Source organism: Battus philenor, unplaced genomic scaffold, assembly GCF_028537555.1.
Source record: "Battus philenor isolate CCGP_79_NKW_IND1 unplaced genomic scaffold, ilBatPhil1.0.hap1 SCAF_6, whole genome shotgun sequence".
Classification (NCBI taxonomy): domain Eukaryota; kingdom Metazoa; phylum Arthropoda; class Insecta; order Lepidoptera; family Papilionidae; genus Battus; species Battus philenor.
Window position 1 is genome coordinate 4,465,323 of NW_027181726.1, and position 15,464 is coordinate 4,480,786.

Below are 15,464 nucleotides of genomic sequence, written 5' to 3' on the forward strand. Positions count from 1 at the left end.
ATTAAAATTAATTATTATTTAGTATCTGTCCTTGTAGTGTACTGAAGCTATGGGCTTATCGTATTCCAAAAGAAACAAATAAATATTGCTATATATCTCATAATGACCACTTTAAACAGGATGATTAGAATTAGATGTAAAAGCTTTAAAACAAAAACTTGACAAATGTATCAATCACCAAATGAGGCATCGCCTCGGTAAAATACTGAAGCGGATTAGAACTTTATCAAACCCACACAAAAGTAAGTACTTGCTAATAACAAACTAAATGGTAAATAGAAAATGAATATGGAAAATTTTATAGATAAAACATAAATTTTTTCACATTTAATTTTTTTAATAAGCTTATTATATATTAATATATATTTTTATTATTATATATATTTAACATATCAATGTTGCAAGGGTTCGGCTCACTCAAGCACCCTTGTACTGGATTACTAAATTAAAATGTGTATTGAATGACCGCTCAAGCCCGATTTCTTACTTAAGGGCCCTTGCGTCTAACCACTCAACGAAATTTTCGCCCAAGCGACCCGCCATCTAGGTGGCCTTTCATTACGGTCAAATATCTAATGTGAAGCCTCGTGCCGAAGTACCTGAGGGAGCTTTCCTAAAAGGAGGTTTAGGCTAAATACATTCACCGCTCCGCCAGTGATGTATAAACTGTAATTGCGAGGAATGTAAGCTGTGAGAACTATCAGATACAATATTGAGGCGGTCGAAAAACTTTTATTAAGTACACATTCCACATACATTCATTAGAATTCCTGCCTGTTTCGTCAACTTAATGAATGCCTTGTCAATACATCTTGCGGATAGAATTTCACAAAATTCCTTCTTAACTAATCTTTACTTGGCATAATAAATACTGCTTCTAAGTTTGAAGTCTCTAAACCTTATGGTTCCAGAGATATCGTGATGATTCAATACATAGAAGAAAATCTAAGACATGTAGATACAGACGCCGATAAGAACGAAATGGTAACTGATGCGTCTAAAACTATTAGGCGTTTTTGATACTGAAATAGGCAATACTGTTAACAATGCATTTTGAACATTACTTTTTACTACAGCGCAATTCCTTTATTTCTTCTTTTCAGCCGATATACCCTCGCTGCAAGGCATAGGATTCCTAGACTTTAGCTATGAAATCGAAAATTTCTCGTATGTATATTAAATTTAGATACTAACAGAATTAATCCAGGTTTGTAATCATGTTATTATCCTAGTTCTCGGTAATGAACTTAACTAAAACAAGGAACTAAACTCAAACTTGATCTGGAATCAGACAGAGATCAGAGAGACAGATGAATCGCCTCATCGAGTAAATAGTTATTAACGCTATTATAGATCAGCTTGATCTGACTGTCTTACCGACCCAATCTGTACTAAATTATCATGTAATAAATTTATAAACAAAAAAAGGTAGCTGTCGTTTGTAGTTAGCTTAATACGATCGCCATTGGACCAGATCCAAATTAGGACAGCGAATGAACTGGTCCAGTTGTTGAACGGAGCTTTTAGAAAGGTGAGCGGACTGTCACACATGGTGATGCACAATATTACCATTTATATATATCATCACAAACAACAGGTTGATCGTAAATTGTAATAATTACCAACATTGAAGTACTATATTTTTGTATAAAAATTATGTTATCGGGATGGAAAAAAAATCTTCTGGTAATAATATACTTCTTAAGGATGACAGGTGACCATACAATTAAATAAAAAGCGTTTATTAACTTGTGTGCGGTTTAGTTCAGTGTTAAGTTTTACGGTTACTGCTTCGCCAAACTTAGGGCTTTTAAATATGAAAAACATGAGTTAAAATCACAATCACTGAGTTAAATTCAGTAATAATTTTGAAAACGCTTTTTCTCCTATATTTTTACATTATTTATTATTCTAGAACCATTGATTTTTGGATAGAGTGTACCATATATTAATTGACAGCAAATGGGTTCTACATTCACTCCTTTAAAGCTCTTGTATCAATAATCAATCGCACTGTATAGGCAATAGCATACTTAAAATCAAATTTAAGAATGATCTCGAATAAAATTTCATGTACAAATATGGAAGTTATGTGCAGTGTGAAAGATTTTTTAAGTTATACACTTTTTAAATGATTATATTATGTTACTGTTTAAGGTCGCGTGTGAAAGTGATCATAAACAAAATACGTCTTACTTTGTTGAGGATTTTTAGGTCAGGTTGCTTTATAACTCACACAGCTTAATTTTTAGTTAAAAGATGGGATGTAAGGGCACTCAATTTCATATTATTTTATCAAATTGGACTCATCTAGTATTCTTTTCTCGACGGACACAAGCAATTGCCTCTAATGATTCAAGGTTAAAAATCTGGACTTAGTATATATAGTACGGTTATAGATGTAAAAGTTCTAAAAAGATGTAGGTATAGGTCATTTGTCAGTAAAAAGCTTATACATTTATTTCTAATCTCCACCTAAACCATTTACTATTAATTTAATATTTCTTTTGGAATGCAATGAGCCAATAATGTCTAGTAGTAGAAAATCTACAGGGACACATAGTAAATAACAATAAGTAAACAATATGTAGTAATCTAAATTTTGAAAACGTTTCTTCCTGCTATATTATCATTGCGTTATCTATTATATTTGGATAGGGTGTACAATACATTAATTGACAGCAAATGTGCTTCCACCTCTTTAAAACTTTTGCTCTACATAGCCATTTATTTCTATATGAATAAATATAAAAGTGAATTTTTATTAGTAATGTTTCTATTAACAAAAAAAATATCTGGGATAATACGTATGTATGTATATGTACTACTACTACGTACTATACGTATGTTTTTTTGCGTCTATATATACTATCCAGTGTTCAGTTTTTGTTCTTCTTTCATATCTACTTTCGTTATATTTAATTTGAATTGATAACGACATAGACTCCATAATTGACGAAGTTTATGTATTATTTTTTAATGTCTTGTTATATATAAATCTGTCAGCACTGAAGAACCTAGAAATAAAAACATAATTCCTAGATATTCATAAATTAATAAAAAGAAAATTAATCTACTAGAATAGATCAATTTGCACGACGCAAATAAAAAATATACAAGTTTTAGCTAGATTCAATTCCCCATGATGGTAAATAAAAAGGTTATGCTAGCGTTGTACCGTTTACTGTCGGTATCCAGTACAGTTAGTTAGTCGAAAAGCAAGCGCAGGCGCATCGAGCAACAGGTTGTTTAACCGTACCATTCGTAATCGGTGCCATAGACATTGAGCTCCGCGCCGTCGCTCGCGACTGAGCTTAATCGACAAGTTGATGATTTAAAAGCCCTCATGTACATATATTGCTTCTTAAACAAATAGTACCGCTTACCGGTAAATAGTAATAATAGGTTCCTTTTCTTAGTTTTAAATGTTATACGTGAAAATTAAATAATCCATCTGCATGGTTGATATTAAAATGTATACTTAAAACATTGTTAAATTAAATTAAAAAAGAGTAAACGTAAAGAGTAAAAAATTTAAAAAGGTAACTGTTGAGTTTATGGCCGACTCTTCTCAGCAGATCAGCTTTCCATGCAGGTGGTTAGAAAAAAAGATATTTTGAATTTGAATTAAAAGCTTTTATTAAAATGACAATTTTTAAAAAAAAAATGTTTATCTAAAAAGTAGATATGCATAATTTTTGGGTGAATGGCCGATGACAAAAACAAAAACAGTGGAATAACATATATTAAAAAAGATATTATGAAGGAAACATTTTATGAACAATAAATGTTAAAATGTAAAGCTTATTAAAATCATCAGAAGATGGTGGTAGCAGGCCACGTCCCACCGGTCTTATTGGAAATCTGGAAGAGGTCTAGCTGCATCAGCAGACGAAGTTCGGCTGAAAAGTTTATAATGTAATGAAGAATATTGCGACTTCCGAAAGCAACGCGTAGTCTTTGTTTTCTTTTATTTGCTTCTCCGTTTTTTTTTTCATTTGTTCACTTTAATGTATACGAATGTTAGACCAAAGTTCTATCCAACGGTCTATTGTTATTTGTTTACTCATATTATTGCACTACGCATTATTAGAGTCGATTCATTATATACATAAAGGTAAAAAATGACAAAAGAGCTCAATTTGATAGAAAATAGAATCAAATTATCTATAATGACATTTATAAAGCTACAGGGGTTTCAAACGCATCCTGATTTGAGAAGGAAACTTAGTAAGGTTTATTGTGATCAAATGTTATGATCGGTCTTATTGGATTATCGCAATACGCAGGATTTTAATTTCTTTATATTATTGTTTTTATTATTCTTATAAGTATTAACAATCGATCGTTTCATTTGTCTCGAAGCTTTATATAAAATGTTTAATAATAATAAAAAAGAAAGTAGCTATAGTTTTGGCAAAAATTTTAAAACAAACAACGTAAAAGCAGTTAACCAGAAAGCTCTAATCAATTCAGAACGCATAAAAATTAATTGCTATAACCGACTAAATTAAAAACTGGTAAACTTTTTACTTTTCCTATATGAGAGAACCCTTCTAAAGTGGCCTACATATTAGCCGTTTGTGTTGTATTAAATCCAGTTTAGCTGGGACGGGTGGCGCGTTAGGATCGGACATCGCTGCGGCGGCTGTACCGCTATCTCCGCAAATAAATAAAAGATGCACCGGAGAGTGGGTACATAGCGGGCCCGGGCAGCCGTGCTTCAGTGCGCATCCAAACACCATCCGCGATGGTGAACTACAAGCGTATAGTTTGCGAAGCGGCCGTGCTCGCCGCGCTTGTGGCGCTCTCGGCCGCCGCTCCGGCCGCTGACTGTTCCGAGAGACACTTTGACCAGCGACAAAACGGAACAGAGAACTACCGGCTAAATATCGACGGCGTCGTTATAGCAGTAGCTCCTGCTGACGCTCTCCTAGCAGCGGCTTCTGACATAGACCTGAGTGATCTTCTCGATCTAGAGGACTTCGGAGATGAGTCGCTGTATAAGCCGAAGCCACCGGCAAGCGATTCAAATAAACCCGAAGATTCGAAGCCAGAGGTACCGTCTAAGCCTGCAGACGCACCTTCAAAACCAGCAGAGGCGCCTTTAAGTGACGTTTCACTTCCATCTGAAATTAAAAGCCAGAGAAAGGAATCGAATCTTCGAAAACAAGAGAAGGCACAAAGGTAAATGTTTTGTTTTGTTTGTAAGATACTTCTACTCCCACACGTTTTTTAGTTCATATAAGACTATGGTTTTTACAGAAATGGAGCTGTTTGGTATTAGTAATTTTTATTTATCCTTTGCAGACTGAAACAGCGGCTAGCAAATATGTTAATACCCTTGTTGAGAAAAACTCGACATCATTGATCATCCCTAACGGCGAAGCAGCACACCCGAACGGTAATCTCATATATCTAAGTTTAAGTCTTAGTTAATGAGTGAAGTTTGCATTTAAATAATTTAGATTATGTTACTTTAAGATATATTTTAAGATAAATTGTTTTGTTGAAAATAAATGATCATTTTTATTGAAAAATCCCTAAGATTCTTGTTTTATTTCCTTTATTACAAATCTTAATTTAATTAATAAATATACAGATCGTTTGCTTAATCAAGTATGTACTCTGATATATAATCTATATTGAAAAAAGTTTTGCTTTAATTGCCTTTGCCGTTCTTGGTGTAAAGTCCAGAGAAATATTTTTTTTTGTCTAATTATTTATTATGAAAGTAATTATTTATATATATTATGAAATTGACTCAAACACAAAACCATCAAGGGATTTATAAACTTACACGAATTTTGAAGACGTTAATTTTTTTGTTTTAACCCCGCTGTGATTGGAATTTTGTAAAATCTATTATCAAATATTATGTACAAATTTCTAGTTTCTAAGCCTAAAGGTTCCAGGTATATCGTGATCAGTCTTCTTTGATTAAGATAGTTTAGTTACATTGTATACTTTCATCATCATCATATCAATCGATAGACGCCCACTGTAAGGCCTACACCATCACCACCACGGCAAAGGCCTCTGTCAGATATTGCCGTGATGAGGGGACTTGCGCTTCTCACAACCTGAGACTTGCCGCGACTTTAACAATGTTGATATGTATAATTTACAAAAAACAAATACGCCTTAATTATTTTTATACTGCTTTACAAATCAAGAATTTTATAAAATTTGAAATAATAAAACAAAATGAAATGATTTTTAATGTTATGATTAATCACATCAAATTACAAACAAGTGTAATCACATTACGAACATGTTTGATTCGTTAATACGTATTTAGAACTCATTTTACCAAACAGAGACGAAATGTTCTTTTAGGCATCGAGCCAATATTACTGTGCGCTTTTGTTTACGGTGCCGTGACCTTAATTTTGCGAAATGTTTTTGCTACCAAATTACGCTATTTTGACAAACAGATTTACTGAATACTATGTAATTGTATTCATAAGAAGTTTAGATATAATACTTTTTAATGAAAGAGATAAATTGTAACAAAAATAAAGTTTTCAAAGTATCTGTACAAGATATTAATAATGAATTTTAAATTAAAGTTGTTAAAATATGTATTGGTCGCTAATCGTTCTGTATTTCTCTAGGTAATCTGAGTGTATAACACTGCTAGCATCTCATAAAACTGTGGCTGTGATTTTCTTTGGTGTAAGTGAACTTGAGGAAATATAGTGTTTTGATTGGATCCATTATTCGTCTACGGTAATATAACGGTGTGAAAACCCACCCTGATTGTATTTGAACATCGGCATACACCCCTTTGGAGTGGTGACACTAATTCGCGGTTATCTTTTTCATGTTAAATGTTCCTATTACAATACGTTATTAAAAATTATTTTAACACAATTTTATCTATGATAGCCACCTGGTACTACCTCCACCCATCTACGATAGAATTGAAATTTGTTTTGTAATATTTTTTGAGAATGCTACATATGAACCTGTTGTTGTTGTAATACTACTAGACCTCGTATAAAATATATTTCTTTAAAATCTTATACTTTGCTTCTTAGAATAGATTGTTTATGTATAAAGGCATGTTGTCGTATATTCTTTATTTCATTACAAATAAAATGTTAATTTGGCTTTGGTGGCAGTAAATTGACGAGATTATTGCAAAAAAAATGCGTATAGCATTGATACTGTGGTGCAAAATAACTGTCAAAAAAGATAGTAGCACCGTCGACGATATTCTTAAATTATGACCCGACAAGGCTTTTGTGTAAACAGTGCAAAAACTGTTTAAGTCTTCTTCAAAGTTTTTGTCATTTAAATTTCGTTAGGCCCTTTTTGTATTCTAGTTATTGACTATTATATTATATAATATCATATAACATCCAAAAATGTATATTTTTCGCTTTCAAATCACCACAATAGTTGTAAAACTAAATTTTTGTGCTTTTTATTTAGACAGCCATAAGTTTAGTACAGGTCTGTATATTTAACTATCAGATGGCATCCTATAGATGCCTACTGCAAGGTATAGGCTTCTCTCAAACGTTTCTATGGGGGATATACCAAAATCTCCACGCTTGGCAAACGGGTTGTCGATCGCAGTGTGGTGTTATTTAAAGACTAGTTTGTGAGCAGTAGCAATCCTATATAATGTATGCACAAAATGTAAATTATAAGATTATATTCCAGCAATTGAACCCACGTCCTGAGTTCGCAAGTCTCAGTTTTCTACCGCCGACTTATCACTGCTCGCTGGGGCTAACGCTGTTCGCACACAGGCAATGTATACATACATATGACATTAAACTTTATTTAAAAGAGTTTTTAGATTTTATATTATAATTAAGACGAACAGCTATTTTCTCTAGTACAAAATAAAGGTATCAGCAGTATTACCCCCTAAAAGTAACCCGTGAGCCATAAAGCTTTGAAAAGGAGTAGAAACGTGCTGTGCTAACACTTGTCAATATATTAATATGCTGTCTTAGAAACGCAATAATAGCGCGAAAGTCTAAGATGTACTATAGTATGCCAAAAATTCCTTAAAGGAATACGTTTTTACTATTTCTTTATTTGTTTTATAAATCTATAATCCTAATTAAAATCAGCTATTTTTGGAATGAAACATTCCAAATGATAGTGGAAAACCGATGCGACCTACGATCGCAAGTCACGGTCCTCTACCGCTTAGCTACTACTGCTCACCCTTCCTGCAGAGCCTCAATACTACAAAGAATTTGTTTGTTAATATTATTCTCAAAAATTTGAAGGATCTTTAACGGATTATGAATATTGTACACTAACAATAGAAATGAAAATAAAGAATAAGCTCTATTAAAATATAGAGCTCTTAGTTTAATTAGTTTACATTAGTTTGTAATTTTGAAGACATAGAAAGCAAATGCTTATGGAAACCTAATAGAAAGTAGTTAGACATTTACAGTATCGAACTTTCGCTAATAGAACTTTCGAGTCTGTTTTATCTTTAAAAGCTTTGCACGAACCAAATATATATTTTCCTTGTGTTAGAGTATTTTTATCCCTCTATGCTACATATATATATATACACCGGCAGCTATAGCACAAATGCCTCAATTACACCTGTATCTATTGTAAGCGTAATATAACGAAGATTATAAAATTAAAAATACGGTACAACGGGCATATAAGGCCCACTTTAGTATAGTAAATAGTACTGAAACTGCCCACTTTAGTATAGTAAAACTGAAATTAGTACTTTTCGAACATTTTCAAAACACCGACCATGACCCTTATTAAACGCTATAAGGATATAAAAGCGCAACTAAGAATTGTTTATTTTGAGAAAAATAAGACTTTTTAAATATTTTTAACGGTAGGTATAACCATAATTGCACCTTTGGAAAGTTTGCATCACTAATATCAACTTAAATTTTACAACAATCTGGCTTTTTTAAACTAAACTGACTTAAAAACGTAACATTTTCTTCAAAATACAAAACATTAACTAAATAAAACATTCTTTAGATAGAATTTTACTAACATAAGCTTTTTATCAAAAAATAAATCAAGTTTCTCATAACATCTAAAATTCTTTGGGCCTTATTAAACTTAAGGCTTTCACAAAAAAATAACTTAATTCAAATGAGTGCTAAAAATAAACGATTGACTCAGCGTTTTCAACGATTCAAAAATCTTTTACAGTTATAAAAAAGTAGGAAATTAATTCGAAAGTTTTTATTTTCACATTTATTTTCGCATAAAAATCAAATGTCTTTCTTTTGTTCTACTCTACTTGAGAACCTGTAGAAGCATAACATTTTGTATAGAAATACTAAAATTGTTTTGAAGAATTGCAAACTACGGGCCGAAGAAAATGAGAGTGTAATAAACCGTGTGTCAGTTTAATTGCTACGTTTTTTGGAACACAGGATTATAATACTTTTTTTTAAGTACTGGTCAAATTGACGATGGCCTTTATTTGAAGTGATATTTTATTTTTTAGTATGTATAGTGTATAGTATTATAATATTAATATTATTAATATATAGTGCAATGTTTTTTTTTAATATAGGTTCTGTTTCAGGAGTTCCAAAATAAAATAATAAATTTGATAAAACAATCGGTTATGATTTTAATATTATGTAATATAGGAATAAATTGTTATACATTATCGTATTATAGTATATATTAGTAGTTGTTTTAATTTTTTTACAATTTACAAAAAAATTTAAAATCGAAAAATGAACTTGTTAAAGAAACCATTTAGTTTTATTATATTTAAAAAACAAGACAAAAATAAAAAGTGCGAGTAATCACAATATGCATGACACCAAAATTAAATTAAAAAAAAACGTAAACTATTTTTAACTACATTGAACAACAATTACTTGATAAAGTTCGTATTTTTGATTTTTGTACTACCTACTAACTATTGTCTATTAATGGCAATTCGAAGAATGAGTCAACCATGAGGAGATATGTTGACGAACAAAAGTAACCCACGGCCCAGCGGATTGACAAGTTGCAGTGTTAGTGCACAGACCATATAGCTGACAGTCGCTAGGGCGATGAAATTATGGAGTGGTAATCGCGCACCGACAAGCCTGGGACGTCTACGAAAACGCCAGGTGTGACTGCTTTCAACCGGTCTTATTGATAAGTTATTAGGAAGGTCTATATCCAGCTGTGGATATTCTGAGGCTGAAGTTATGTAAAATAAAAAAAAAATAACAACAATCACAGGTGCTTGTTTGTAAGCATTGACGAAGCGAAATAATTAAAACGATCATCTATTTAAATGTGTCTTGCACAAAAAGTTTCAATATGATATGAATTTTCACTTGCCAAATTTTCCTAATGTATTCTGTATTCCTGCTTGGCAGTTAAAATAAATTTCACGGTTACATTGACCCAGATGTATTTTTAAAAATTTTATTCTCCATTTAATATTATTATAAAAAACCATTCTTAGTTCATTAGCAGATTAAATATGTATGATAGTATTATCACTTAATACGTTTATCTAATATTCAACAATTCTTTATTTATTTTGTACACTGATGACAATATCTACGTAAGTGGTCCTTCGTTGGTAAAAAAAATGCTTTATGATATTGTATTTATGTAAATATAAACGATGTGTGACTGATAAGGCCGATATGTTTTATCGATTGTTATTATTTTAATAATAAATAAATGAGCTATATTAAAGCAGCGATTTTGATATTATTTTATTAGTTTATTTTGTCAAATACTAAACATTATCAGTAGCATCACGGCAAATAAAATTATTTTCAAAATTGGAGAATTTGTGAGGTAAATAAAACATATTTTAAGAAAAACCTGTCATTCTATAATTTTAAATTCATATCTTGGCTAGATTTTGATCAGAATTACAGACGGTACTAACTTATGGAGTCCAAGGGTGTGTGGTTCAAGTGTAGGGGTGAGTCTGTCTGGCCAAGCTGGACTAAATTGGCATTCATTAATATATAATCATATTCTATATTAAGTTCATGTTCAGTTTGTAGATTTATATCTCATTGAGTACTAGAGAAATTGAAGAAGACTAAATATATTAAAATGAACACAATCATTATAACAGGTTGTCAAATATCTCCCTTCCGCTTTTTTGCTCTTTATTCAATGCTTTATAAAAAGTGTTACAGTGATCAGATTTAGTTCAAATATGCGCCGTTTTGTTCGATAATCTGTTTCCATCTAGACGGCAACTTCATAATACCTCCCTCGTAGAAGCCCCCCTCCTTATTTGCGAAGAACTCGGACAGCCACTTTTCACAAACCTCTTTTGAGTTCAACTTTACACCACCAAGGGCGTTCGCCATGGACAGGAACAGGTGGTAATCTCTTGGCGCTATGTCCGGGCTATTTGGTGGATGTGATAAAACCTCCCATCCGAGCTCCCGTAGCTTCTGACGAGTCATCAACGAAGTGTGTGGTCTGGCGTTGTCCTGGTGGAACACTACACCCTTCCTGTTGGACAATTCTGGACGCTTCTGGTCGATCGCCTGCTTCAAGCGGTCCAGTTGTTCGCAGTAGATGGTAGAATTAAGCGTCTGGCCATATGGGAGCAGCTCATAGTGGATGATTCCCTTCCAATCCCACCAAACACACAGCAAAACCTTCCTGGCCGTCAATCCCGGCTTGGCCACTGTTTGGGACGATTCACCGGCCTTCGACCACGACCGTTTTCGCTTGATATTGTCGTATGTGATCCATTTTTCGTCGCCAGTCACCATCCGCTTCAAGAATGGGTCGAGTTCGTTCCGTTTCAGCAGCATATCGCAGGCGTTGATTCGGTCCAGAAGGTTTTTTTGCGTCAAATCATGCGGCACCCAAACATCAAGCTTTTTCTTGTATCCAGCCTTCTGCAGATGGTTTAAAATAGTTTGGTGACTAACTCCCATCTCCTGGGCGATGTCACGAGATGCCACATGCCGGTCTAACTCGATGTAGTCCATGATTTGATCGGTATTTGTCGTCACAGGTCTTCCGCCGGCTGGCTTATCCATGGTGTCGTTTTCGCCGGCTCTGAATCGTCGAAACCATTCCTCCGCGGTTCGAAGTGATAGAGTACCATACCCTAAAACATCATTAATCTCACGGAACGTTTCTCTAGCGGATTTGCCTTTAACGAAGGAAAACTTTAAAATAGCGCGAATTTCGGCGTTAGTGAACTCCATGTTTACACGTCTATAACTGTTAAACGCAATATCCAAACTAATCATGCATAGCATCGTTTTGTAGGTTATGTCAAGACCTTTCAAATTATGTATAGTATTGCCAGATACGAGCTCTGTAGCGCTTTGTACATAGCCGCGAAATTCAAAAGACAAAAAGGCGGAAGGGAGATATTTGACAACCTTTATATATAGAAAAAAAATGTAAAACCGACTGGTATCTTGCGTTCACAAAAAGCGAAAGCACACTGTTATAAAACTTGTTCAGTCTTGTCACCCATGCTCTTTTAAAGATCCAGATTAAAAAAATTAATCCTATAAGAATTTAATGTAATTTGTATCCGCAGAATAACTTCGATCAATATAATTCTATTATGTAAACAGTAAATGGAAAAACGGGTTTCACGGTAAATCGTAACTAAGTATTGGTACAGCAGGAATTATTATAAACGAGAGAAATGCTGTTATCATCTCATTACGTTGTTACATAAATATAGAGTAGATTTTCCTTCCCATAACCATTTGAATTACGTAGACTAAACCGTTGACTTTAATATATTCTAACGGTATCAAAACTAGAGGAGTCCTTTATCCTGTATTGAAACTTTGTAGTCGAAATTATAATTGTACATTTAAATCGTTACTTAGTAGATGGTCTGGAGAAAAATTCCTTTTAAAAAAGTATTCACAATTTAAAATGTTCAACGCGGGATACATCGATTCCTACAGGATCTATTGGGAATCTATGGGAGAGGCCTATGTCCAACAATATGATTTATATTTATTATTAAGTTACGTTATGATCCGATCACAAATATACCATACTCTATATCACCAGTATTTGCGATTTCTACTCTGCGACTTACCTATCGCAGTTTTTATATGGAGAGAGCAAAACGATACCTAATGGTGAAATATACCGATATACACAAGTTGTAACGTTGCAAGTTGACGTCCCATAAATCTTAGATAAAATTTTAACCAAAAAATATAAACACGAGAAACATTTCATAAATCGCAATAGCGCAAAAAATTGTTCAACCCTTGGCGGGGAATGGTACATCTCAAGGGGCGAGGGGTCGTTGAAGCGTGCTATTAGTTCAGCGGGTCTTTGTTTTTATAACAAACATTTCAATGCGCCCGCGTACCAGCCACAGAGTTTACCCGGGAGAAGGATCCTGGCCTCGGTCGCGTTCACTAGCTAGTTGTTGTCTCACGCACCGACGCACACTCTTTGTGTCGGATGCGTTCACCAGCTACGTGTCGTCTCACGCGCCGGGGCCAATTAGAATTTACGTTATAAATTCACGTCTTGGTCCTTTTTATTCTCGGGGCATCATTTAATTCACGCCACAACCTTTACATCGCCTCGCAGCCCAAATGGGTAAGCGTTGAACAAATATTATAAAGACAGTAATATTAAGTAGCGTTTAGCTATAAGTTGAGCTCAACATTTTGTCTGTGTCCGTAGTTCCATCATTATGTATTCATTATTATTTTTCTATTTATTTATTTGATTATTTCTCCTATTTTTGTTTTACATGCTTTACATTTTGTAACTCCGTTCAGTAAACAAACACATCAACTGCTTTCGGTTTCTTCCCTTCCTTCATCGCAAGCCGTTTCCGGGTTTACTGTCAGCGGAGCAAATTGTACCTATATTTGTATGTGTATATCATAACTGTGACATTTATTCACAGGTGCGAGTTTTATACCCAAAACAATCAACGATTATTAAGGTTGAATTTATATCACCTTGCACCGGAACCCACACATTCTGTGAACTACCGGCGCTCCCTGCTCTCGACTTGCTGCCGCCTGATCAGTCCTGGGAGATCGTGCGGCTGGCTACCACCACCATCAGGGGAGTACCGAGCTGCAGTGCAAAATCAGACTAGGCCTTCTGCCCCCTACTCATTTTAATTAAATATATATTTTTTTCTTCTGTTGCCGAGTTGCTGTTTTCTTTCACCTACCATCAACAGCCTATAAACGGTACAAAGTTTAGTACTAAGAATAAAGATTAACTTACTGTAACTTTCTCTAGGGTGAAAAAGAATAATAACTCCTTTATACACAACTATGACATACAGATCAGAGACATGGTCGCTTAATGTGTGTCTCACAAGAAGGTTCATTCATGGTCATACAGCAATGAAGAGGGCTACGCCCGGAGTTTTGCTGCGAGATCGAATTAGAAATGAGGAGATCTGCAAAAGAACGAAGATCACCGACATAGTTTGAAGAATTGCTCGTCTAAAGTTCCGTCAATGGCCATTGGGGCCGAAAGGTTTTCGAGTGGTGATCACGAGCCTCTAGGTAGGCTTCCCCCAAGGTGGGCCACGACATACTTATGATCGCGGGTGGTCGCTGGATGTGGACAGCGCAAAGTCAGTCATCGTGGCGGTCTTTGAAAGAGGCCTGTGCCTTACAGTGGGAATCTATCAGCTGAAAAGAAGAAACGGCAACTATACAGGCTTTCTAATGAATAAATAGACATTTGATTATTACTAGCATAATAACTAACAACAAATTATACTCGTCAATATCAATTATTTATTTTATTATCCTTTTAGAGTATTATAATGACCATTTGTCCTGATTGACCTCATGATAGGTATGGCAGAAGAGTCCAGTCTGAAGATTAAACTTACTTATAATGGCGTCTTTAAATTAAAGCTACGGGTTATAAACTACACGCATTCTGGGAAGCGCCCCTAACAAAGCCAGACGGGTTTTTTTTGTTGGCACCTTCATAACATTCTTAACACAGAAGTAGAGCAAATCATTCTTAAGCTTTATTACCACTTAAAATCCTTTTACACTGTAACGGTTTTTTACGACTCTCGTTGAATAACATTTTCAAAATAATTTAATGACATAAAACATTACTTTCGTATTGTAATGCCGTACACGGCTGCCCACGAAAGAGTTATTAATTTTATTAAGCCTTAAAAAATTATAACAAGCTTATCTTTACATCAAGTGGTTACCTTATGTACACCGCTATTTTTCTTATATTTATTAATATTCTTATGCACGTACACCGGATTGTCATATACACACACACATATATATAAATATATATATATATATATATATATATATATATATATATATATATATATATATATATATATATATATATATATATATATATGCACATACTGGTCTATACTCTGAGAGAGAGTATATAAATCAGAATAGGACATAATTAGTATAATCGAGTCGCCTTTTACGCAGCAGAAAATTAGTGCGTAAATATTATAGCGGTATAAACATCATCGCTATTGATTT

General features: G+C 33.8%; 1 protein-coding gene across 1 annotated transcript; it reads left to right on the forward strand.

Annotated features, from left to right (window-relative positions):
• Window positions 1-4,661: 4,661 nt before the first annotated feature.
• Window positions 4,662-5,514, forward strand: LOC137930604 (uncharacterized). The gene is made up of 2 exons (XM_068773901.1): window positions 4,662-5,187; window positions 5,311-5,514. The coding sequence occupies exons 1-2, from the start codon at window positions 4,751-4,753 to the stop codon at window positions 5,369-5,371; spliced, it is 498 nt and encodes a 165-aa protein (XP_068630002.1). The 5' UTR covers window positions 4,662-4,750; the 3' UTR covers window positions 5,372-5,514.
• The last annotated feature ends 9,950 nt before the right edge of the window (window positions 5,515-15,464 follow it).